This window comes from Pseudopipra pipra, chromosome 3, assembly GCF_036250125.1.
Source record: "Pseudopipra pipra isolate bDixPip1 chromosome 3, bDixPip1.hap1, whole genome shotgun sequence".
Taxonomy (NCBI): Eukaryota; Metazoa; Chordata; class Aves; order Passeriformes; family Pipridae; genus Pseudopipra; species Pseudopipra pipra.
The window spans coordinates 17,729,839-17,753,722 of NC_087551.1; the positions used below are offsets into that span (position 1 = coordinate 17,729,839).

General features: G+C 36.7%; 1 protein-coding gene across 11 annotated transcripts in view; it reads left to right on the forward strand.

Annotated features, from left to right (window-relative positions):
- ENAH (ENAH actin regulator) overlaps positions 1–23,884 on the forward strand; it is a 90,432-nt gene that overhangs the window by 27,877 nt on the left and 38,671 nt on the right. For 10 of the 11 annotated variants that reach the window (XM_064648082.1, XM_064648083.1, XM_064648084.1 and 7 more), the window contains exons 2-3: positions 14,862–15,027; positions 16,431–16,608. In XM_064648082.1, coding sequence (XP_064504152.1) covers positions 14,862–15,027; positions 16,431–16,608 — 344 coding nt within the window. Of the gene's footprint in view, positions 1–14,861; positions 15,028–16,430; positions 16,609–20,664; positions 20,891–23,884 lie in introns of those variants that run through there. The other variant, XM_064648086.1, reaches the window with a different exon arrangement.

A 23,884-nucleotide genomic window follows, 5' to 3' on the forward strand; every position in this document is an offset into this window, starting at 1 on the left:
GGAAAAACCCAGGCTAGTAGTAAACGCTGTAAATAGCAGAAGAATGTTCTGTGACATGAAGCTTAAGATATCCTGGCACCAAAATGACTCTTGGTGACAGTAACATAATAAATTAAAATGCTGATTAAAATGATGCAAGATTGCCTGGAAAAGGTGGTTTCTAAAATGAAGCTATAGCTGGAGAGGAAAGATAATACAATGGTTGGACTGTTGATCCAGAGTAATGAAAGCCACGTTACATTTCTAGCTCCGTAACAGCCATCTTGTACAATGGAAGAGGCCCATGGGATGCCAGCTGGATTGTGCTGCCTTTATGTGTTAAAATAGCGTTTTCCGATAATTACTGCTGGATTAGCTGAACTAGTGAAAATCCCTGTTCAGATAAAGCTTTCTGGCACTTGCAGTTAGCACAAACCTAAACAATGGATATGCTGATAAGGAGTCTTAATTTTCTAGTGTGAGCAGAATTGTTCTTCAACTCACCTTTGCGTTACAGATACTCCACTAAATAAGTTATTAGTACAAATAATCAACGGATATATAACTTTTAAATTCTCTTTTCCCAATTGGCATTTACAAATTTTTTTTCAGTTGAAAAGTATGATGGTTATTATAGGTCTCTACCTTTTAGTTCCTCTGATGTATTTCCAATACTTAAAGACACAGAATAAAAACCTTAATTGGCTAGAGCTGCTGGTCTGTTTAAGCCGTTCGTATTCCTGCTGTCTAGACTGAATTTATAATTTCAGCGTAATGAGAAGTATTTGCTTATATGTAATGATTCACTGAAGAAACTTGGGTAAGAAAAGATAGGCAGAAAAACTATGTACAAAGTAGTAGTAACCTATGAACTACTTTCAGTTAAATACTGGGCTCTCAGTGGAGATAAGGTGTAGTGAGTTACAGTCATTAAAAAGGAGGAAATAGAATAGCTGACATCTGATAATAACTGATATTAGAAGAAAGTGTCTAAATATCTCTTCCAGTTTTGATAGTAATGGACTAAATGCACTCTTATTAGATTAGGATTTTTTTGGATCCAATTGCTATTTTGAAAACTTTATTTTCCTGTTTTTCTAGTAAAGGAAGCCAGTGACTACTTTTGTCCCTGCCCTAAAGGAAAAAATATTTTTGTCAGAACTTTAGGGGACTTCCCGAGCTGTTAATACCATTGTGTATAAAGGACTTATACAGTGGATTTTTTTTTTAATATAATGCATTATGTATACAATATAACACACAAAAATATAAAAATCTGTAGACTTTTTTCTTCCGAGTGATGTTTTAATCCAATTTTGACCGTTCTGGAGTCAAATCTTGTGCCCAAGTACAAATAGAAATTCACACGCAGAGGTTTGAATTTGTTGCATAATTATTTGTGCTTGTTCATGCAGATATACTTAAAGGTATGATTTGTCATGTCTGGGAAAGTTTTAAAATGAAATGACTCTTGCTGGGACACATATTTAAGATTAAAGTAACTGCAAAACAGAATTGACTTTGGATTCTTAAAATTCAGGTTTTGTCTCTAAACACTGAGCATTTGCAAAGCAGAGAGAACAACTGGAGAGACAGCTGAAACATTTAGGAACTGGGACCAGAAAACCAAGGCAAACACAATTTCTCACTGTTTAGCTTGGTAACTGTTTTTCTGGTGTGAAGGCAGATCTCAGTGACAATATTTAAGAACCTAACTTGCAAAGCATCCTAAAATGAGGGGAAAAAACCCATTGCAATCTTAAACATTAATTACATTGCCAAGAGGTTTGAAATACTAAAAGAGCTACTCTCTGGAAAAAATCAGTGTGTAATGTTACGATAAAGAGTTTTTATATTGATCAACATTTCTTGACGTTGCATCATAATTTAGTAACTTCTTATATGTGGGTGTTATCTGCTCTAGAGTGAGATTGTTCTTTGTTTTTTTTTTCACATTGTAACCATTTTGGTAGAGTTTTGATAATAGACCTATTTCAGGGGGGCAAGACATGGTGAAAAATAGTTTTGGTTTTACTCATTGAGATGACAATTCCGATGTCCATTTATGTTGGCTGCTCTGCCTGGGTAAAAACGCTGCAAACAAGTGTTTCAAGCACACATCTGCATTGATACACTGCTGTTCAAGGGCTGTGTGCTTACTGCCTCTTCACTCCAGCCGCTTAATTTTTATTGCAAGAGATGCTTGAAATAGCTGACATTGTGAGAAAATCAAACAGCTTCTACTCAGTGGTTCATGGTGCATCTAGATCATCCAATTTTCTGGGACAGAACATTAGATGTAATGAATGCACAAATGTTAATTATTAACTAGATTGAATTAGTTACTGGAATCGTCTGCTGGTGCTCAAAGTTAAAAGTGGGTCACTGAGTCTCAAAATACTTTTGCAGTGAATTCTAGCATTGATTTTCGTATTTCTCCTTGTGCTCTTCCTTGTCCGCTGGTTTAGAGAGGAAGAGTAGAGCACTTCAAGCCTTTTACTTACACCCTCATTAATGTAAAAGTAACCTGCCCCTTCTGTTAAAATTGCAGTAGCATGTACATTTCAGGACAGAATCCTCTAAATCCCTCTGCCAGCTACTGAAAAAGGATTTTCTTTTTAAATTAAATGTGTGTACTATAAAATTGCTGTAGAATTTTTAGATCATACTACCTTTATTATCTTGTCATCAAATTCATTAACTGGTGAAGCCAACTTCAAACTTAGGGAAGTGCAACATTTTTTACTTTTAGTTCTTAAAGAGCACTGTAGTGATCACATGATTGAATGATTACAGGTTAATTTAAGCTGCATTTAATAGAAGAATGTATGAAAGTGGGATTTTGCTTAAGTAACTAGATTTTAATTACCAGACTTAGTACTTTGAGGGAAGTGTATTATATGAATTGCTGGAAGAAATAAGGAATAGGGCTTGTGTGTGAGGTGGAATCAGGAGTTTCTTTGAGTTAGAGGCTGAAATCTTGAAGTCAGACTTGGAAGAAGGGCTTCTGAAATGACTGTGTGAGTAGCCATTTCAAGAAGGATATTACCAATACATAGGGTACAGGAGGAGTGAAAAAATAATCAGTTGTGTAAAAAGGGATATTTAGAGATAAAATGATGTGGGAAAGAAATCAGAGTTATTCTAAATAAGGCTGAATTAGACCTGCCAAAAAGTAATTTGGATCAAAGAAGAGAAGAGAGGAAGAAAAATGTGCTGTTCAGTGAGTAAATGCAGTAGTTTGGCATGAAAATTGAATTCATGTTTCAATATAGGTGATAACTTTGAATGTGCTCTATGGTAAATGTAAATTAACCATAATTGAAGTGGAAGCAGAATGCTTCCAGATTGTGTCAACTTGATGATGATAACCTCTCCTTGATTTGTGAAATTTGTATGTGGAAACTGGGCTCAAAGAGGAGAGTAGAGCTCTACTGTAGAGAGGCATTTAAGTGGAAATTTAGTATTCCTTTGGTTTACAGATTATCATAAATGTCTCCACTAAATGCACAACATGAGAATGCTCATTAGATCTTCCTGTGCAAGGAAACAATTGTAACTGGAGTAATTTTTGCAGATCAGTGTTTGTTTACCACACCACGACTGCTCTTGGGTTGCTTAAGAATTCACTTGTTTAGAGTCACTTGAATAAGGCCCTGAACTTGCCTTATCCTGGTGCCCTCGGAAATAAGGACAAGATTGTCAAGAGACGTGTTTATATTTGAAGTGTTTTGTAGCACAGACTTGTTAAGAGATTTCAGAAATTCAGGAATCAATCTTACATCTTTTATTGGGAGGAGAGTATGCAAGAAATAGGGCTTATTACTTATTAAATATTCAAACATTTATTTGGTAGTACACGTCAGCAATACAAATACTATGTAGTTTATTTAAACTTCTTACTTTTAAACACTGAATATTAGAACTACTAGCAGTGCTTAAGATCTTTATTTATAGGCTACAGAAGGAGAGGCTGGTTGCAACTTCAAGTGTGAAATGCATGTTGTTATTTTTGGGAAGAACATTCCAATAAAATGAGGTGCTAAAGCAGAAATTGTCATAAATAAGGTACTTGTATATCTGCAATTCAGTGAGGTGTTCTCAAAGAATTTTATTTCTTCTAGAGCCATACAGTGTCTTATTCAAGGTGGGAGTTTTTGGAGTTCATTTGCTCCAGTCACCTTGGTTGGGTTGCTTAGGGCCTTGAGATTCCACAGCTCCTCTGGGCAGCCTCTCACTGATGCAACTTTTTCTTACCTGGTTAGAAGCCCCTTTTCTGCAATGTTTGACTGTTACCTCTCATCCTTCTGTAGTGCGCTTTGCAAAGATTGTGTCTCTTATTCCCTGTAATGACCTATTGAGTAGTTGAGAATGGCTGTTATGTTCCTGCATTAGCTTAAGACTGAACAAGAACAGCTGTTGAAGCCACTCATCGTGCATCTTTTTCTCTAGCCCCCTTTATGGTTTTCTCTTTAATTTGCTCCAATTTGTCTAAGTCTTTCCTTCCACTGGGGAGCCCAAAACTGGGCACAATGTGCCAGATATTGTCTGAATATAGGAGAATAATAGCTTTGTAAAGCATTGTGGGTTTTTTCCTAGCTGCAAGTTTTTGCTCTTGCCTCCAAATTTCTTGATGTTTCTGTCATCTGGTTTCTCCAAACTCCTGAGACACCTCTGCACAGTAGCTCTACTGTACAGCATATCAATCTAGCCCAATTTATGGAAAGCCATCCATAGACTTGCTGAAGTTGCATTCCATCCCATTTTTCTGGTCATTAACAAGTACCTTAAACAGCATCATAGCTGGTGTTGACCCCTGAGAAATGCACCAGTCATAGCATACAGTTAGATGTCAAACTGCTCACTGGAACTCTTTGGGCCTCTGGCTCCCTAAACCTTGGTTCTTGTTCTGCTAGAGGGTGATCATGATATTGGCCTTTTTCAAGCTGTCAGGAACTTCTCCTAATCACCTTGTAAAGATATGTTAAAGTGGCCTCACAATTTTACCACGTAGTACCTCCACCTGTGTTGGGTGCAAACTGTTCCATTTGATGGACTCCCTGTATCCAGTTCATCAAACTGGAACCCCTAACTTTATTTTCCTCTTCTTCAGGTAATACTCCAATACTCATGCAGACCTGGGAAGTCTGAGAACAAAAGTTGCCCTCAGAGACTAAGGGAAATACATGTAACCTTTTCTGTGTCCTTTGCTGCTCACAATTACCTTGATTAACTAATACAACCACAGAATTGTTTGGGTTGGAAGGGACCTTTAAAGATTCCCACCCCTGTGCCCAAGGGCAGGGACAGCTTCCATTACACCAGGTTGCTCAAAGCCCCATCCAACCTGGCCTAGTTTGCATTCATGTCAATGTCAACTTGGTGTTTAAAAACAATTAAGAAAATACAGGTTTTTTACTTTCGTATTTTTTAGGCGAAGTTAAATTTTAGAAAGACACTCCTTAAAAGGCTCTTTCTTGTAATGAACTGTGAGTTGCATATTCCTGTGTTAACACTGGGGCCAGGATGTCTCAAAGATCAGCCGCGTTGCCTTTAAACCTCTCTCTACATCAGAGGCTGCCGTTATATTAAATAGGTAATGTAAAAATCCTACTGTCTTGCTATTCCAAGAGGAGTTGGGCGTTCGTTATCTGAAAGTAAAATGAGTTACGTGATCTGTAGTGATGGTAATGTAATGACGGATTCTGTTGCAGTGTGTTTGGGAACTCGGATTGCCCGGGAAATCTGGGCTCCGAATGCTGTGATTTGTACCACGTGTCGAAAGCTTAAGAAATAACATAAGGTCACTTTTTGTTAAAATATGGATAGAAGATAGGAAATGTATGTTAAGTGTTTTTTCACAGGAAATCGTCGGCTGTCAGTCTAGTTGCTGAAGATGTTGGTTTTTTTGCCCACTTAAAAAGGCTTTCCACAGCATGTCGGGCTCAGATTCATGGAATTGTAGCAAGGAAAGCAAAAAGCCACCAAAAAATAGACTATTTATAGCAAAGAAGTAATGTATATGGATAGCTTTTGGCCCTGGTTTTTAAGACCTTCAAGTTAAAAGATTTGAACTTTTCAGTCTGTAATGATTGTTCCTATTCAGTAAAAATACTGATTTTATGGTTGATAGCTTTGTTAAATTACAGGGTACCCTGGTCCTTACAGATTGGTTAATTCCCAGATTTTGCTGTAGAGCTTGTTTTTCATTAGCTTTGACAACAGGTAGACAAACCAAGAAAGTGATTTTTGATAAAAATCTGTCTTGAGATAGAGGAAAAATCATGGTAGGAATCTTCTGTTCCTGTTTTACTGTTAAGTAAAATCACTATCCAGACAGTATTATCCTTTACTGTGGCAAAACCTTTGGCTTGCATTGCCACTGTATCGGATCTGCATTGAGGAAACGTAATCTATTTCCATTACTGCATAGATACTGCATAACCTTTTAGTGTAAGTAAAGTAGTAAATGCCCTTAAGAAATATGTTTGAAGAATCAGTGGAAAAATGGATTTGATTATAACAATGCAGTATTTTCAGGAAAAAATCTGGGTAAATTACCAAAAATGCCATGTCTAAGAGAACACCCTGTGTAAAGGGATAAAAGAAAACAAGAATATGGATGAGTGCATGGAGGAAGCATGAACTGAATTATCTTATTTCATGGTTCTGTGGAGTCTAAATGTAAGACCTTATTTTACCAGGATAAAAATAATGGCTAGAAAGACTCCCCCATCAGTGTAAATGCATTACGGTGAAATAGCCTCTGTGTAGTTCTGATTTTTTTTCAAAATATCCTTTTGAAACCTTTATTGGGAAAAAATCTTCATGATTCTCTATAGGATAAAAAGATCTAGAAAATTCTATAAGAAAGTGAGAAAATATTGCTTTTGTCACTTGTAGGTTGCTTCACTGAAAATCTTATCTCAAAGCTCAATAATGAAGGCCTCTAATAAAGTATTTCTGTTGAGTTATCACTGGGTTTGCATACAAGGCAAGGACCAAATCTTGTGTATAAAATTCCAGCATATCCAAGTTCTTATTTCTCTGTCTCAAACTTGGAATTTTAAGTAAACCTAGTATTTTTTTGACAGTAAGGTTTGGACAAATTTTGTAATGTCTGGTTGTTCAAAGTAAATTCTTCACTGAGATTTAAAAGCATCACATTTTATTTTAAGGATGTAAAGTATTGTCTGTACAAGGCTGATCATTCTTTTCGGACATGTATAGGTAACATTCTAGTGCTGCATTTTTTTTTCAATCCAAATTCTTTATAAAGAAAACCTTGACCCTGCAATGCAAGCCATGAAAAGTTGTTCCATTTAACAGGCACAAAAATAGTTAAATATCTGGACAGGAGTACAGTAATACAAACAAGTATTTGTATATATACAAGTATTTGTATAAGTACAAATCAAGGTTAACAGGTAACCTATGGCAAATTAAGTGATAGACATGAAGTCTTGAGTTTGATCTTGGTGTTTTTAGATAGTAATTTTGAGCATCTCTGGTTTTATAGAAGGCAGTGTCTACTATGGATGATAAAAGTTAAGAATTTTAAATTTTTTAAAAAGCAAGACAACAAATGGTTGTTCCTCTTGTATGCTGGAGGATACACAATTCCTTTGTGTATTAAATTATTTTAGTTTCTGTTCCTATTTAAAAACTGGTATCTGGTTTTGGGTAATTATACAGACTCTTTAGTTCAAGAGTTGAGAAGTGGTGACTTGTACTGGTTAAATAGTTCCTCGCCTGAAATGTATGCATGCTGGGTATCTAGTTTCATGCTACTCAAAATCTATGGCTTTTATTCTCCTCTTTTTAATTCCTATCAATACTTTGGGTTTTTTTAAGGTTTGTCTCTGTGTAGTGTGGCTGTTTCTTGGTTTGGCTGTTGTCATATTCTTTCTTAGATATTCCTGATTTCCATTGAGGGAATAGGTGAATTTTTATGTGACTCAGCACAGGAAAAACCTAGAGACAGTATTGAATTGCCAACACAAAATTACTTTGTCCACTGCATGAAATATGGCATGTGAAACAATGTTTGGGAAAAAAAAAATTTCCTTGGGTTTTAAATTGATAATTCTGTGTGAAAAGCAGGCTTCCATTTGACATCAAGCTGCTGTTCTAAATAATGTTTCTTTTTCTGCCTGAGTGTCCTGCAATGATTTTCTTCAGCTGTTTGATATTCACCTGCTGCTATGGAACAAGCTACAATTGCAAAATCATCAAGGAGCAGATTTATAGCAAGAGGAGAAATTTATGCTGTAAATTTTCTGGCTCCAAGAGCAGACTGCTCTTAAATTAATGTTAAATGCTTTTATACACGAGATGAAAAGCAATTTTCTTTCAGTGGAAGGTGCTCATTGAGCAAAGTAAGTTGGCCTTCAACAAACTGTACCAACTAAAACTCTGGAGTGTTGCAGAATTCTGTGCCAAAAGCAAAGCACCTTTCCAATGCCAGCTATTAATCCTAGTGATTCAGTTTCCACTGCTTCTCAGCAGTACTAGTTTTATTTCTAGTTGGGACTTTCCTATGCAGGATTTTCCACTGGTTTCTGATGTTGCAGCTAATCTGTATTCTGAGTAATTCATGAGAAGAAAAAGTGGGAGAGATGAATGAATCTCGGTTATCAGAGACTGAGAAGTGGGAGAGATGAATGAATCTCTCGGTTATCAGAGACGAAAAAGTGGGAGAGATGAATGAATCTCTCGGTTATCAATCAAAAGTTTTCTAGGCACAGGCAAGTACTAACTCATTAGCAGCAGAGCTGTTAGTGAAGCAATCTGGAGCTACTTCTGTATTCATCCCCTATTTGAACAGCAGCTCTCGAGTTTGATCTGCTAGAAGGAATCAACAAGCACTCTTGTTCTCTGGGGCATTGTAGTGTCTGAAGAAAAATCCACATGAAAACTGATGAGATCAATCAGCTGGTCCTAACTGAGTCTTATTTTTAAAACCTAAATAGCAAGTAAATTCTGTACTAGCTGAGGTGTTGGAGTGGTCATTTGAAGTTGGGTGCAAGTAGAATAGCACAGCTTAGTTCCTTCTGCTGTACTAAGCCTGAAATTTTCTCCTGCAGCAGCATATTCAACTGGGTTTTAGTAATGCAGGAAAAAGTTGAGACTCTTGCCTTTTTGCTGTGGATGAGTTAGAGAAAATTGGTTTATTATAAGAACCATTATGTTAATCTTTGCTGAGTCCAAATGGGTTGTATTTTCCATGATGTCCTGTTGGTGGTGTGGATGCCAGACTAGTTGGCAGGAGAAGGTAGCAATTGTTATACTCAGCCTTCTCTGAGATGTCCTTTTGGCTAAAGTTCAAGAAATGAGTAAAATTAAAGTGGTTGATTATGAGTTAAAAATTAAAGTAACCCAAAGTTCTTCCCCTCTACTCACTCACATCACCCTCCTCAGCAAATCCAACCCCCTTCCCCTACTCTCCAAAATAAATATTTATCTATATAATGGAGTTCAGTCTGGATTTCAGCAGACTATAATGTGAGGAGCACATTTGAGGGCATAGGAAACATTTCTTGTGTTAACTGATGCTGACAAACATTTCTGTGTTAACTTGTGTTAAGATGCTGACAAGTAGCTTAATTGTTGTGTTAAGCCAAATGAGCATCTTGGAATACATGACAACTTTGTCTACGGGGTGTCTGTTTTAGTTAATGAAAAGTAGAGGTACAGTGCACAGTGTGTTGTGGGCTTTTTGTTGTTGGTTGGTTGGTTTTGATGTTTTTAATAGCAAAACGGAGAACATGTGTTTTCACCAGGATGTGCCAGTCAGGGTTCATGAACAAGCAGGGAAAATCATCTTGCAGAACACCACCACCAAGGTACATAACTTGATATCTGGACCAGCATTTAGCTGCTTTTCAAAAACGTGTATTTTTAAGACGTTGGGATTGGAAGTATTTGGAATTTCTTTCTAGCTTTGTGCCACATGGTTTGAAAATCCTAAACAGGCGTTTGATGAATCAGTCTCTCTTTCCATTCCTTCTGCCCCGCAAAGACTGCACATTTAAGAACATGTTGTTATGTCTCTCTAAATTGAGAACATAGCAAAAAAAATCCCTGAATCACCAGAAGCAGCGGTAGTGGGAAATGATTTTTCAAAACCCTAATTGTTACATCACTGAGAAAAATACTAAAGGTTGAGAATGAGAGCAATCACAGCTTTTCCTTGCTCTTGTTAGTATAGTTAAATGATCTATTCTGTGGCTGCTATCGTGCTGTTTTTCATATGAGTTTGATCAGTTAAGTATGTTTATCCTTTTTAGTTCTTGAGAGAGGAAAACCAAGCATTCACTTTTTGTGGAGAGGGAAAAAAAAAAAGGCTTAAGTCAGCAGACTGTGGATTGGTGTCACTGTGCATTGAGCTCAAGAACTTGGGAGTGAAAGAATGAACACATTCCATCTGGGCAAAAGAATGATGTCTGTTAGGGTTCAGTTTGCTATGGTTTTTGAGCTTTCCATATGATCTCATCACTGGAGGAGGAAAGTATATTCTCCCATAAGAATAATCTTATAGTTATGATTCATTACTACTGTGGTTTTTTGTGTGAGCCTTTTGAGTGCCAGACCTCCCCCCACTCTTCCACCCCAAATAAAAACCAGCCACCCTGTCTTTGGCTTTATATGGTATTGCTGTAGGTGGACTTACCCAGAATAATGGTTGGCTTTAACAATCAGAGCCTTACATCTTTGTCTAGAGAAGAAGTCTTCCTAAAATATATTTATTCAGCTATTTGTCAAGCTTTACATTTTGGGAAGAAAGCTTGTACACTTTGTTTCCTAAGGTTTGGTAAGCACTCTTTTGCGTGAATGTTCTCTTGTATGAATTTTCACTTTTCTGCGAATATATATATATTATAACTCATATACTGAGTTTAGTAAGTTTACTTGGGAACATACAGTTTCTCCATTTTTCATAGTTAATGTTTGGATTGTCGCTTTAGTTCCCCAGACCACTGCCCTAACGAGTTAGCAATCAGTTCTCAGAGCAGCTGTGCCTTTTGGCAGTATCATTTGAAGCTGGAGATAGATCCCTTCGCTCCTTCTCCCTCATCCCCCAGTGAGCTCTCATATGGGGAAAGGGCAGGCTAATCCAAGTGTAATGGTTTCTGGAACTGTTACACGAAACCAGGAAGAGGCAAATTTGTAGAAAGGCAAGTAAACCCTGTAGGATGCTTGGCAAATAGGTGAAGACGTGGCAAATAGGTGAAAACCCTTTTTGTTTTCTCTTTCAACGTGACTGTAGACGATTTTTTTATTTCTCACTAGTGAAAAGTAATCTGTCTGTAAGAAATGTGCCTTTCTGAACAGACCAAAGTGATTCTGGTGCAGTGAATGAAGTCATCCTAGCACAGGTCAGTTCCTGCACGTAAGGGACATGTGTTACAGCAAACCCTGTGGAGAGAATTCATGTATAAACATGGAGATCAGTGAAGACTTGTTTCCTGTTAGAAGTACAGCAGAGAAGTGTAATAAGTGTGATAAGCAAGAAATATAATAAATTATACTGTTCTGATTCAGTTGGCTCTTCTTCCTTTGAACTGAATTTTAAGTTCATATATATTTTCAAAGGAATACAAGAGCACTGGCTCAGGTTTTAGCAACAGTCTGTATGTTGAACTTGGCATTTTCCTAGAAAAAGTTGGAACATGGTAAAAAAACCAACCTTGTTTTTCATTAGACCAGTCAAAGACAGTCATGAGCTACCAGCATGAATTTTTGATTTGGTGTAGTAGCCTTTTGAAGTTAGTGGAGTTGTAACAAAAAAAAAGTGATTTTTTTTTTGAGACTTAAATATTTATAGTGTTTAATGGCTACAATATATGATATACTGTATTGAAATGCTAAACTATCAAATGACCATTGAAGAGCAGACTTAAAGATTCTTCACTAAAGCTCATGCCTCCATGCTTTTCTTCAAAACGAAATGTAATCGCTATAGAGAATTGTTACTAAGAGAAAGTAATTAAATAAATCTCCCCTGCATCTAGTAATATGGAATTATTGAACTCTGGAAAAAAGCTGGCATACTGTGATGGTTTAATTTGTTTCTAGTAGGGATAGCTTCATTTTTCCATCTCTCTGTTGCAGCCTGATAAACAAAGTGATGATTGGTGGGAACTGTTGGCAGGAGGGGAGTATGTCACCTTCAAATTGATACCTGGATATGAAAATTACATACCTGGAACACTGAAATTTTAGTTTTAGGATTTGTGTGAAAGGAGGGCAGAAGTTTTATTGTGTAGTGATTGAAAAGGTCAACTGAAAATTGTTTTTATTTGTAACTTCTAAAAGTATGTGAATCATCTCATATCTTTATATGGTTAAGAATAATTCCCTCTTAAGAAAATTGTTTTATTTTAAATGGAGCATGAAGTATTTGAGATCTAGACTTGGGTAATAGTTCCAGTTACAAGGCATAGCCTGAGAAGCAGAACTAAAAATAGTTTAACAGTTGTTAAAGAAAAGCTAGAAATTCTACTCAAGGTCATTGTATTTGCACTTGTGAAGTGTGCCATTGAATACCAAATAGTTCTAAAATGAATAGGTTTTTCTTTTTCTTTTTTTTTTCCTCCTCTCAGTATGTTAAATAAAATCATAAAAACTTCTATAAACTTAGGCCTGAGAAAGGACCAAGGCAAGGCAGGGAGAATTCTCCGAATAAGAACACCTGATCTTTGACGGTCTGTCCTAATAATTAAGTCTTCTGATCACTGTACCATTACTCAATCACTCTCTGGTTCTACCTTCGTTGTAATGGGAACATATTAGCTTAGAATCATAGTCTCAATTTTTAATAGATTTTTTTTTTTTAATCTGTCTGGCACATGACTGAGTTGAAGTTATTTTTTGGCAAGAACTCTGCGAACCACATGGCTCTGCTTCCAAATCAGTATCTAGGTCCTGTCACCTACGCTTTATCATGCTTGTGATTGATCCAAATTCACACGTAGCAAGAAATTGTTATGGGTTCAGAAGTTTTCCAAGTTTACTGTAATACTGTTAGGCATTTTAGAAAAACCACTACTGTTTGTCATGTACTTTGTGAACAGTACAGAATGTTTCTGGGTTTGAACTTTAAGATGTGTGCCAAAATATCTAAAAATAAAGGAATCCAGTAGGTTCTTGCACTGCCCTCTCCTCAAATGAGTGAACATTATTTAACTGTGCCGTATTTTTAATGGGGCTGTGAAACACATAGAAGTTGTAACTAAATTTATTTTCTTTGCATCTAATCTTTCTTCTTGGATCAGATGTGGTCCTTCCAGTCTAAACTGTAAATTATATTTAGTAAAAAAGCACTGTATATATGGATATTATAATTTTAATGTCCCTACATTGAACTAGTTTCTGGCTAGAAAAAGGGTGGTCTAATTAGAGGTTGCAATCCAATTCTTTTCTAGCTCTTGAATAGTTGGTGAGACTAGAACATGTGCATTTTTAAAATTAAGAACGTATTTCCTCGTTTGTTCTTGAATCTCTTGTGTGCATAAGAGACATGATCTCAGTACTCCCTCTTCTCCCCTAGCCTTGAAAAGCATCCCAGCGTTCAGTGCTTTTCTAGTTGTTAGATTGTCACGGAAAGTATTATAGAAATTGATGCTGTTTTCTCAAAAATGTCAGTATTGAAAGTTAACAAAACAGCTGGATACAGTGCAGAATTTTCTTGTGTTGAGAGACAGAAATAAGATATTAGGAAATTCAACATGGTCTTTAAAAAAAACCCAACCCAACAAACACACACTCCTCTCCCCAAACCAACCAACCAACAAAACCCATACCCTCCCCCCCTCCAAGAAAGATGGGTGGGAGAGGCATCCTTCATGAAATATGAAGAAATACTTCATTTCTTTCCTTTTGTAACTTTTGAAGAATGTATGTCTCCTCAGCCTTCTCAATTTTCCAAATGGCAGGCCACATTCCTTACAAGCCAGGCATCATGTGCTTTCTATAATGTTGGATGTACCAGAGTGGTATGTTCAGAGAATTTGACTTACTGATAAGAAATCATTCCTTTCTATTTTTACTTCCTGTCTACATCTGGACATTTCCCATAAAGCCAACTTGCATAGTGTCACCCTTTCCTCTCCTAGTAAACAGTGTGTTTATGGTATGTTCTGAATTCTTGTGTTTCTAATATGATGACATCCGTGATACGCTCCTTTGTAACTTCAGGCTCTACCTTAGCTTCCAGATGACTGGCATAATCAGGAGTACCTACTGATAGCAGTCTCCTGATGAAATTGCACTTTTCAGTAATCAGTGGAACCTTTTCTTAGGGAGAAAATGTTACATCTGGATGTTGACTGTTGTAAAATGTGACAAAACCAAAATGTATTTCATTTACGAGCTGGTGAATTTTTTGTGCTGAACTTTGTCCCATGTGTGTTTGTTTTCTTCTATATGTGTTAAAGGGAGAAAGGGCCTTCCAATTCTCATCTCTTGTGGAAGTAACTGCCACTGGAAAATCCAAACTGTATGAAGCTAGTGTGACACCAAATTCTTTGCTCTTCAGATTTTGCAGAAAACTTCTGTGTACTGTTATGTCATTTAATTAAAATTCATGGTTGGTGGTGAGGAGAAAGCAGAGGGGGAAAGTGCAGGAAAAGTAAATATCTTCTTGATCTCTTTCGTTAGTAGTTAGGCCTGTCTGTCTTGACCATAACTCTCTAGAATGAATACATGTAAGCAAAATGTCAAAGTGCTACAGGGTTTATATTCAGAAAGGTGGGTGTTTCAGCAAGTTGCAAGGAGTATTGCTTTAACATTTTGAGGTAAAAAAAAAAAGCTGACCAGAAAATTGATGGTTTGCCATAAGTAATTTTATTTTCTCCTCCAAAATATTTGTATTTTAACAGTGAACAGAGTATCTGCCAAGCACGAGCTGCTGTAATGGTCTATGATGATGCCAATAAGAAATGGGTACCAGCTGGTGGATCAACTGGATTCAGCAGGGTTCATATATATCATCACACAGGCAACAACACATTCAGAGTAGTGGGCAGGAAGATTCAGGATCATCAGGTAAGGAAATCTCTGAAAATTTGGAATGTTGAGAAATAAATCTTCAGCAAAATTATGGGACCAGTAAATAATAAATGGATTTTTTTTTTTAATCGAAGGAGCAAAACTGTATTATTGCTTTTTCCCCATGAACTAAGCACTTTGCACACCTCCAAGGCAACAGTCCTTTTACCATCCCTTCTTACAGATATCTATCTACAAAGGCTAGTAGTGTACACAGAAGTCATCTGGTTGTTTTTAAGGCAAAGTAGCAACCGAAAAGTTTTTCTTCCCTGCTCTGTGCTGTCAGCTGCAGTCTGCGTAGACACCAGCAGTTGTCTTTTGGCTCTTCCCATCTTATCAAAACTTGGATGCATGATATCTCATTTCCTCCAGTCATTTTGACCAAAAAGCTCTCTGATATTTGGTAATGCTTTGAGAGACTGAGAAGGGAGTAATAAGGATTATATCTTAATTTCCTTGAAGAAGTTACTGGATCGGGATTACATGGCAAATTTAGCATTGTGTCTTGAAATATGCTCTGCCATGTGATACTTAGGATGGGGTTAAAAATCTAATCTTTTATTTGAGGAAAGCTTCTTATATTTGTTTCCCTTTCTCCCAGCATTTCATAGAATTGTTTTGGTCTGTTCTTGGTCATTTATCACACACTTGAAGCATAGACTGATAATCTCCCATGTGATTTGTCACTAAACACTTATTCCAAGTAATAAATGGTTTCTGTGCATTCATCTGAGAACAAACGTGGGGTTTTTTCCTCCCGTTATTCAGCGAAAAAGGTGAGAGTGATCCAGTTATCAAAGTGCAATGGGATCCTCTTAGTGGATGGCTTGTAGTAAATGGTTGTACTACCAGCTCGAATTTATCATCTTTTGTGTGAGCCATAACGATCTTGCAAAATGATACCTTGTGATGCATCGTTGAAGTTCGCGTGAACTGCTGCTGAAAGCCCTGCAGGCCAAGGGGTGCAGCAGCCTCAGACAGGTGATAACTTGGGTAAAAAAAATTATAACAAATACTCTGTGAAATTCATGGAAAAGTGAGTTTCTGAATTCCAAGTGCATATTCACATCAAGTAGTCTGCTGCTGAAAGTCAGAAGTGTTGATGTTACTACATTGCTGTTACGAAACATCGCGGCATCTTTTGAAGTGAGAACACTTAAGCTACAAAAGTTGATACAAAATATCTCATTAGTCCCCTTGTGTATTCTCGTCACTGATTACATACAGCCTTGGAATTAAAATTGAAATGGTTATGTGCTTCAGCATTGTGGTCTTTCAGATTGTGGGTCTTGAATTAACCCATGTGGTTAAGGAATAAAATCTACACAAAGCTGAAACTTGTGATGAAACAGCAGTTTTAAACAGAAGTAATTTATTTTATTTTTTTTTAATGATTGTAGGTGGTAATAAACTGTGCCATTCCGAAAGGGCTGAAGTACAATCAGGCTACACAGACCTTCCACCAGTGGCGTGATGCCAGGCAGGTGTACGGTCTGAATTTTGGCAGCAAAGAAGATGCCAATGTCTTTGCAAGTGCCATGATGCATGCCTTAGAAGTATTAAATTCACAGGAAGCTGGTAAGAATCTCTTAAGTATTTTTTTTCCTAAGATTGTTCAAATACAGAAATGGAAAAAAATTCAATAAATCTTGTTTCTAATCAGGATTCAGCCTCTAGGCATTTTAATTATTTGGGTGTTTTGTCTGACTAATTACTGCTTCTTAACAGTGTTTCTCAACTGCAGTGCCATCCCTGTAAATGCAATTTCTAGCAAGTAAATCAATTTTCATATTATCTATTACCTATAAAAACTGCTGGGTTTGCCTTTTTTTTTTCTTTAAGGAAGCAAAAGCAAAAGACCTGACCAAGAAAGATGTACTCTGTAATTAGAATACTTTTCAGGATTTCTAGAGTCATCCACTGTTCTTATGGTGTGTCAGTATCCTTGCTTCTCATTGATTACTGATTTATTATAAAAATAAGAGGTTTTTTCCTCCAAACTTTGGAATTCAGGTCATCCTCTTTGGCAGTTCTTACCATAAAAGAGTTTTCTAGCTTGAAGACTTTAAATCCAGAGGTAACCTTCAGATGAGCACATAAAATTTAGGCAACAGGTCTGTCATTTTGTCTGTTTGAAGACTGGGGTGACATAGGGTGTAAAACATTGGTGGAAAAATTAGTTGCTTTCAGTCTTCAGGTGATATCTGTAACATATTCTAGGTAGGCTCTACAGCAAATTGATCGGTATAACACTGTGATACACACACAGGGAGTTTTTCTTTTAAAAGACTAAGAGTCCTTTGTGTTCTTGTAACCAAATAGAATTCTTTTGTCCTCATTAAACTTTAAAGATTGCCCATGTAACAAGAGATAGTTCTTCTGTACCGGTTTTCTTTCTTGTGTGTAGGAGAGGCTGTAGATAACTTTACTAGGGCTCTCTCAACTACAGCAAAAAAAGGTGACTTTATCAAGTTGCTCTTTATTCTGGTAGTTGTTTCAAGACTTACCTTTTGAAACTAAGATATCTAGACCACGGGTGATACATTCTGCAGTGCTTACACTGTTATGCAACATATGAGGCCAAATAGAAATGATAGCTAGAGTTATAGGGTTTCTTTTTGCCTGCTAAAATAATCCAGTTGTGATTCCCATTCTCCTACCCTCAGCAGGCATGACAGTGCTCACTTTTTGGTCAGCGTGTCTTCATGGATTATTGTAATTTGTCTAATCCTAATTCTCTTGCTGTCTTATGCAAAATACATGTGGGCTAACAGCTGCATTGATGTATTTTTGCAGTAGCAGAAGTTTTACTGAACTAAGGTGCCACTTCAGTTGGAGTTTGTCTGCTTCATTCAGTTTAAGACCACTTAATCTCTGATGATTGGTTGTTTTATTTTCAGGCAAATTTTGAAATGAGAGTTGAGTATGACTGTAGTATCACAGCCCAGATGCTGGCTGCAGTGCTGTCATCTACTGGTTCGTTCTTGACAGTTTTGAGGTGTAGCTCTGACAAGGACATGAATTAAGTTCTGTAATTATGTCTGAAAGTGACTGATTGTAACCTTTAAGTTTTCCGAGTTGTAAGGTAGTCACTTTGTTTCTCCTTGTGATTTGACTTGGTAGCAGCAGTAGGTACAAGTCAAAATGCATTAATTAGCTGCATCACAAGCTAATGATGGGCATAGGAGATAAGTGTTCTTCCCTAGCCCCTGTCAGCCAAAAAGAACTGGAGTTGTTTAAGATGAGCTTTTTCTGTCACTGACACATAGGTGCTCTTAAGCTTCCATCAAGATGAAATAAAACCAAAGCTTAACATTATCAGGATGGTTTTCAGCAGATGTCTGAAGATGAGTAGTTTAGCACTGCTGCTTTTTAAAAGAAATCCTAACAATGCATATAGGATTGCTCTGTAAGCCTTGTAACATTGTAGCATTTCCAGAGAATATTTAAAGATAATGTTCGTAATGTATCTGTGTTAGAATACTGTCATCAAGTGTTCCTAAGTTTTATCAGCTGGGAGGTTTGTCTTATATGTATGGTCTACATATGTTAATATGTATGATCTACATATTTTCTGATCTCTATCAGTGTAAGAATTAAAAAAGATCAAGTATCTTTCTAAACATGCCTGCTTCAGTATTGGAAATGGGATACTGAGTAGCTTGCAGTTTAGGATCAAGCTAATTGGACTCCTTGCTCAAAGTTTAATGCATTTCTTCTCTCTATAGTTGATATAATTTCCTAAAAGTGCAGCTAGAAATGAATCCTTGCTGTTAATTTTCCCCCCTCAGCGTCTCTGAAATAGCTGAATATTTACTTAGATGGGTCACTGGCTCTGAGGCTTTCATATTAGCTCTACATTTTAGAAAATGGATTGCAACTTCCCTTCTTTTATAAACAAATTAGCCTATTTTTTGGAAAGGTGTTGAGAGAGTATATGTTATAAAAGTAAAGTTATAAATACGTGAAGATCAATGTATAATGTATTGATGGTTTTGTTTCTTTCAATTATCTGCTAGAATTTTGAAGACTTCTAACACATACAGTTGGTATTATGAAGATACTGCTTCAAAATCTGTACTTAAAGAATTGAAAAATCTGTACTTGAAGAAGACATCTTGTCTCTAATATTTTAAATAAATTGCTGTATTTTATAGCATATGAAATATAGCATATAGAGCTTCCAACTCAAGTAAAATAAATGCTGTATAGGTAGCTTTCCTTTTCCTGTAGAATTGCTTACAGTCAAAGTTTGATTCTTGCAGTATCCTTATTTTCTGCTGTGTTTTCTCACTTCGGCGATTTCTTTTATTAGCTTGGTTATTCCATGTTGTATTTTATTCATAAAAGGAAAGCACTTTTAATGTTAGCTGAGCATACTATTCAGAAATTCATAAAGCTGTAGATGAATTTTAAATTTTATGCAAGGGTTCACAGAAATCTAAATGACTTCTGAGGAATATTAAAGATTGTGCTGTGTACATCCTTTTAGTTTGCAAGTCAGCTGTTGGGTATGGCTCTCTCGCTCTTTTTAAAATAAAATTAAATCACAGTCTCCTTCTCTTGCATATATTTGAAAAATGTCATTGATCTTTGCTTGCAGTTGGCATCCTCAGCTGTTCTGCTGGCTGCTGGCGAAATTGGAGGTTGCTTAATTTAGGATCTCCCTCTAGTGGATCTGCCGAAGCCGAGGTGAAGGCACTGGGTGCCCTGTACCGCTGAGCTCGCAGGGATGGGCTTTTCCTCCTTCTGATGAGTTCAGAATGCAGAGTGAAAGTCTCTGAAGTTAAAGGCTTTACTGCAGCTGTCAGTTTTCTTCTAAAACAGTTTTCTTCTAAAAAAACACTGCAGGTTTGTCTCAAAGGGCTCCGAAGCAGTGGCTGCCTTGTCAGTGAAACTGTCTGAAATATTCTGCAGGTCTAGGTTTTTTTCCTTCCCGCTGATTTTCAGGGCTGATCATATGAACATCCTGACTTATATGCTTGAACTCTGCTTATTTTATTTTATGTAAAAATCAAAGTGTTTTAACTCTGCTCTGGTTTGAATAATTGTATTAGCTAGTAGCTGTTCAATCAGACACTATTTTCCTGCTGGCTAGTTGAGCAGATTGTAGGCCACCTGCAAATTCAGCAGAGAAAGACAACAACACAGGACTTTATTTTCTCCTGGAATTTTAAGGTAGACTACTAATACTACAGGTTCTTGCCTCATTATTTAGAAGTTGCATTAAAACTGAACTAAGATTTCTTTCTGTCACACATTTGGGAAGATTTTGAAAGACTTACTTATTTCATTAAATGATTGTTTGGAGTTACACCTTCATCAAATGACAAGTGTGTGCCGTCAGTTTAAGAGGTCATTTGAAGAGGATTTTTAAGACTGTGTGCAATGAGTTCAGATATTCAGTTATCAGTCTTGTCTAAAGCTGATGGCTCTGTGAAAGTTTTGCATTTAATTACAAAGAAAATATTCATATCTGCATTAAGTAGAGCTCAGTGTTGCAATCAAAGTGGCTCTGGAATGAGTAAAGTGTCAATGAAGGGAAATTAGATGGCTGGGAAAATTCTGTGTGTGAGACAATGGATTATTTCTTTGAAGGAGTAAGGGCAAGTGCTCTGGGAGATGGGAGGAACAAAGGAGTATCATACTCAGTTTTGCTGCAGAAGTACCTACTAGTTCAGCTGGAATTGGTGTTGCTTTGTGTGGCATCTCTCTTCAATCTCAGGAAAGCCTTGCTAAGGGAATAAGAAACGAAAGATGAGATTTACATATGTGTAATTTGCATTTGAGGAGGTACTTTGAGTTGTTTGTTGCAGAAGATGAAAGCGTCGGAAGAAGAACTGAAGGATGTCATACAACCGTAAATAAGCCTGTTCTAATTCTTATTACATATACCTAAGGTTCATGATGCTTTTTGTACTAATCTTTAGCAGTTATATATTGATTCTTGAAAAGATTTTGGGGTGTTCTGGATATAAAGGCAAGGGGGGGAATGGCTTCAGTGACGCTGTTGTAGTACTGCCTTAGATTGCAGTTTAATTCATAGGAAAATGGGGAGGAGGAAAAAGAAACAGTTTTTGTGTTTCCAGGGTCTCATTATTTTGTTCATCTAATCTTGGGGAAAAAAGCTCCTGTGGTTCATGTTCTTTGAATTTCTCTTGAATTATTAACTCTAGAAGTTAGGTTGTCCAGTTATTAAATTAAAAAAACTTTTATGGGGTAAAGATGCATGCTTTTTCCATGACTGTATCTGCAGTCCTTTTTCTTATAGCAGAGATAGTTAATTAAATCCTTGCTGATAGGGGAATGCACTTATATCGTGGATTGAATAATTTAATATCTCTGGGAAATGCAAACAGAACCAAAAATTGAGGTTTCCTAATTGGAATATATTGAAAGACAATGGAAGACTGAAATGAGAAAAATCTATGCGGAGCTCACGGGGGGATCTCAGATGCTTCTCTTCGTACTGTTTTGGTTCATGTCATGCTAAAACTTGTTTAGAGAAAAGAGAAATTCTACAGCAGTGAAGTAATTAGGCTATACCTGTACTCTAAGCCAGCCTCTGGAGCAGGCTGTCAGCACTCCCTGTAAGAAAGAGAGTAACGTGATGATATTATTACCTGTGTTGTCAGAAGTTGGATGATATCTCCATTTTTGCTAGCAAGATTTTTCCTTTCCTTTTAGATGTGGGATTGATTAAAGAAAAAATTTTGGTAGTTTCTAGATTTTTACAATAGCTAATCCCGATTTAACTAATCCTAATTTGTATGCCAAAATATTGACCAAGAGGAAGTTTTAACTATTTATTGGACAAAGTACTTCCTTTTCATTTTAATTGCAGTTAAGATTATTGAAAGCATCATCAGTGTTGGTTGTGGTATTTAGAAGTGAAGAGAGAGTTGCTAAGTTTTATGAACTCTTAAGGGTTGCCTTTATGGTGTTTCTGATTTCCATGGTTCTTCAGAATTAGTGGTGTATCACATGAAAGCATTTAATTTTTTTTTTTAGGTGAACAAAGAATTTAATTAAAACTTGGTAGTTGGTCTAAACTGTATGGCAAATATAAATAGAAGTATATTAATTTGTGGATAAAGTTTTATTTAATAAATATTGGGGAATGTCAATATATTTTACTCTTGAGAGTTCATATTGTTGTCTTAAAAATATTCCCAGTAGAAGTTGTAGATAGATTAAATCTGCCTTTTGGGAACAGGATGTTTTCATAAAAATCATGAACATAGTTGTGGAAATACAGCTTTGTTAGGCTCATTTCTGTAGTATTATACAGCAGTAGCAACAGTCATCACCTATAACATTGCTATTTAAACAAATTTTGTCAGAATGGGGTGGTGGTGGTGGTGGTGGTGGGGAAATAGTAAATATTCCACAGTAGATGGTACTGATATATTTTATTTCAATAATTGCTATTGTAAGTTTGTGATACTGTAGCTTCTTTAAGCAACCATAGTTCTCTACTGCTGAAGCTTTGTCTCCCCCTGTATGAAAGGATGGCAGAGGGAAACTGGAAGGCTCCTGAAGGTTGCCCAGCACACTGGTGCTGAGCCAAGCCTGGCACTCAGGTTATCAGCGCCTGGTTTCCAAGGCACTGCTGGCACTGATAGGAGGCTCTGCTGGCATTGATAGGAGGCTTACCTCTACTTAAATTCAAATGTATTTTAATGAATATTTTTGTTATTCTTGCTGCCTTTTATTATCTTGATCAGGTAAAAGTACTTGTGGAGTGAAATGGAAAGTATTTGCTTTAAGTATAGAGTGACGACTAGATTAACTCAGCTGAAGGTACTTACAAAATGGTAACAGCATAAGAGGAAGGAGGTATTTGAAGGAAAGGGAAGTCTCAGCTGAAAGATTATTCACCCAAATAGAAGTACTAGAGAACAGTTTTGTCACTTGTTAATGCCCTAGTTTTTGGCCATCATAGTCTTGCATATAGATCCATAACACAAGTCCACGTCTTGAGGAGTGGTGTGGCTTTGTTTCTGCTGGAGGCTGGTTAGCAAGTCTCCCCAGACTTTGTTCTGTCAAGTCCTAGAGCAGGACAGGCTCTGAATGGGAGGAGAAGGAGCTAGGGACAAGTAAAAGAAGGTACTTCACCATAATTGTGCTTAGTACTCCCTGCATAGATCTCTGAAAAGCCTGCTTTCCGTTTATTCAGAAAATTTAGTAGAACACTTTTTTCTGTTATAAGTTCTTATATTCTAAAACAGAAGTACATCTTAGTGGCTGTGGCTTTGAACTCTTGCCTGTAGTCTTAGCTTAGTAGGTGTACTCAACCTGTCCTTAATGAAAATTGTCTCTGAAGATTATAGTTAGTCAGTACAGTTATGTTTAAATTATATACATGTATAAATAAACTTGCTGTTCACTTTCAGTCTTTGAAAAGACTTTGAAAAGTCAAGTCATATTTTGACTTGGATATCAGACTGTATAATTGGAATGTGGCTTAGTTTTGGCACTAACATGCTGAGAAAGGAAAGAGTGGAAACTTAGTTACTGAGTTGTTTGTATAAACTTTCTCTGGGGAGAAAGTAGAGATCTTCACCTCAAACTAAAATTCTCATGGGTGATAGTTGACCAGCTTTACTGGATCTATTAAAAAATTAGAGTTTTTTTCTCTTAATGCTCTACTCTGAACAGTATAGTAGTTGGAGGAATGAGGTTTTTTGTGTGTGTTTGCTTTCTTGAACTCTAGGGTATGTGGGGTTCTGAGAAAGATTTCGCGTGATCTGACTGTCAGCAGTCCCCACAAAAACCATTTCCCCCATCCTTATGTTACCTAAGCCTGTCCAGCCAAATGAAAATATACATTGTAGCTCATTGTATAACTTGT